Below are 917 nucleotides of genomic sequence, written 5' to 3' on the forward strand. Positions count from 1 at the left end.
GGATTGGCTATCTAGAGAAAAATGGCTTATTTCTTAATCTTGTTCAGGATTGACATAGAAGCTGATCTGGTGAAAGTTTGTTTGGTAGAATTATATTTATTTAATTAATATTTCAGATCCACTGTATAGATCTTTGAATGTGCAGTTCACCAGAAATCATTATTTGGTCCACTTTCAGCTGTGTAGTTTTTGTTAGTTAATAGAAGTTGATTAAAATTGAAAATATAAATAATGTTTTTAGCTGTTCATTAACATAAATCTTAAATATATATATATTTTATAAGAACTTTTTTTCCTGACATTAAAAATTGAATTGTAGCATGATGATTAATGAAATATGAACTTAGTTTTCACTTCAATCTAACAATTTTTCAATAGATGAGGTCAAAGTTTAGTGCCGATGATCATGGTCACTACCAGTTCACCCCACAAAACTTGACACAATGGGTGCTCAGTCTTTTGAGATATGACATGGCTGAAGGAGGAGATTCTTCCAATTCAACTCCCGATGGCCTTCTTGAAATATGGGCTTATGAAGCTTGTCGGCTATTCAGGGATCGTCTAGCAGATGAAGATGCTTGCTGCCGGTTTGATGATATTCTAAACAACATTGTTCGAGGAGATTGGGGTTTGCAAGCTCTTGATAAGCTAGAAGGTATTTACTAAATTCTTATTAACGTTTAGTTTCAAGTACACATGCTAGAAGGTATTTACTGAATTCTTATTAACGTTTAGTTTCAAGTACACATGCTAGAAGTTATTTACTGAATACTTACTAACATTTAGTTTCAAGTACACATGCTAGAAGGTATTTACTGAATTCATGCTAACATTTAGTTTCAAGTACACATGCTAGAAGGTATTTACTGAATTCATGCTAACGTTTAGTTTCAAGGTACAAGCTAGAAGGTATTTAC

The 917-nt window shown here is 32.5% G+C and overlaps 1 protein-coding gene across 1 annotated transcript in view; it reads left to right on the plus strand.

The window, feature by feature from the left end:
* Positions 1-373: 373 nt before the first annotated feature.
* LOC106473642 (cytoplasmic dynein 2 heavy chain 1-like) overlaps positions 374-917 on the plus strand; it is a gene marked incomplete at its 3' end in the record, with an annotated part of 44,873 nt that continues 44,329 nt past the window's right edge. The window contains exon 1 of the mRNA XM_022402048.1: positions 374-655. Coding sequence (XP_022257756.1) covers positions 379-655 — 277 coding nt within the window. The remainder of the gene's footprint in view (positions 656-917) is intronic.

The sequence above is a fragment of the Limulus polyphemus genome, unplaced genomic scaffold (genome assembly GCF_000517525.1).
Source record: "Limulus polyphemus unplaced genomic scaffold, Limulus_polyphemus-2.1.2 Scaffold6361, whole genome shotgun sequence".
Lineage (NCBI taxonomy): Eukaryota > Metazoa > Arthropoda > Merostomata > Xiphosura > Limulidae > Limulus > Limulus polyphemus.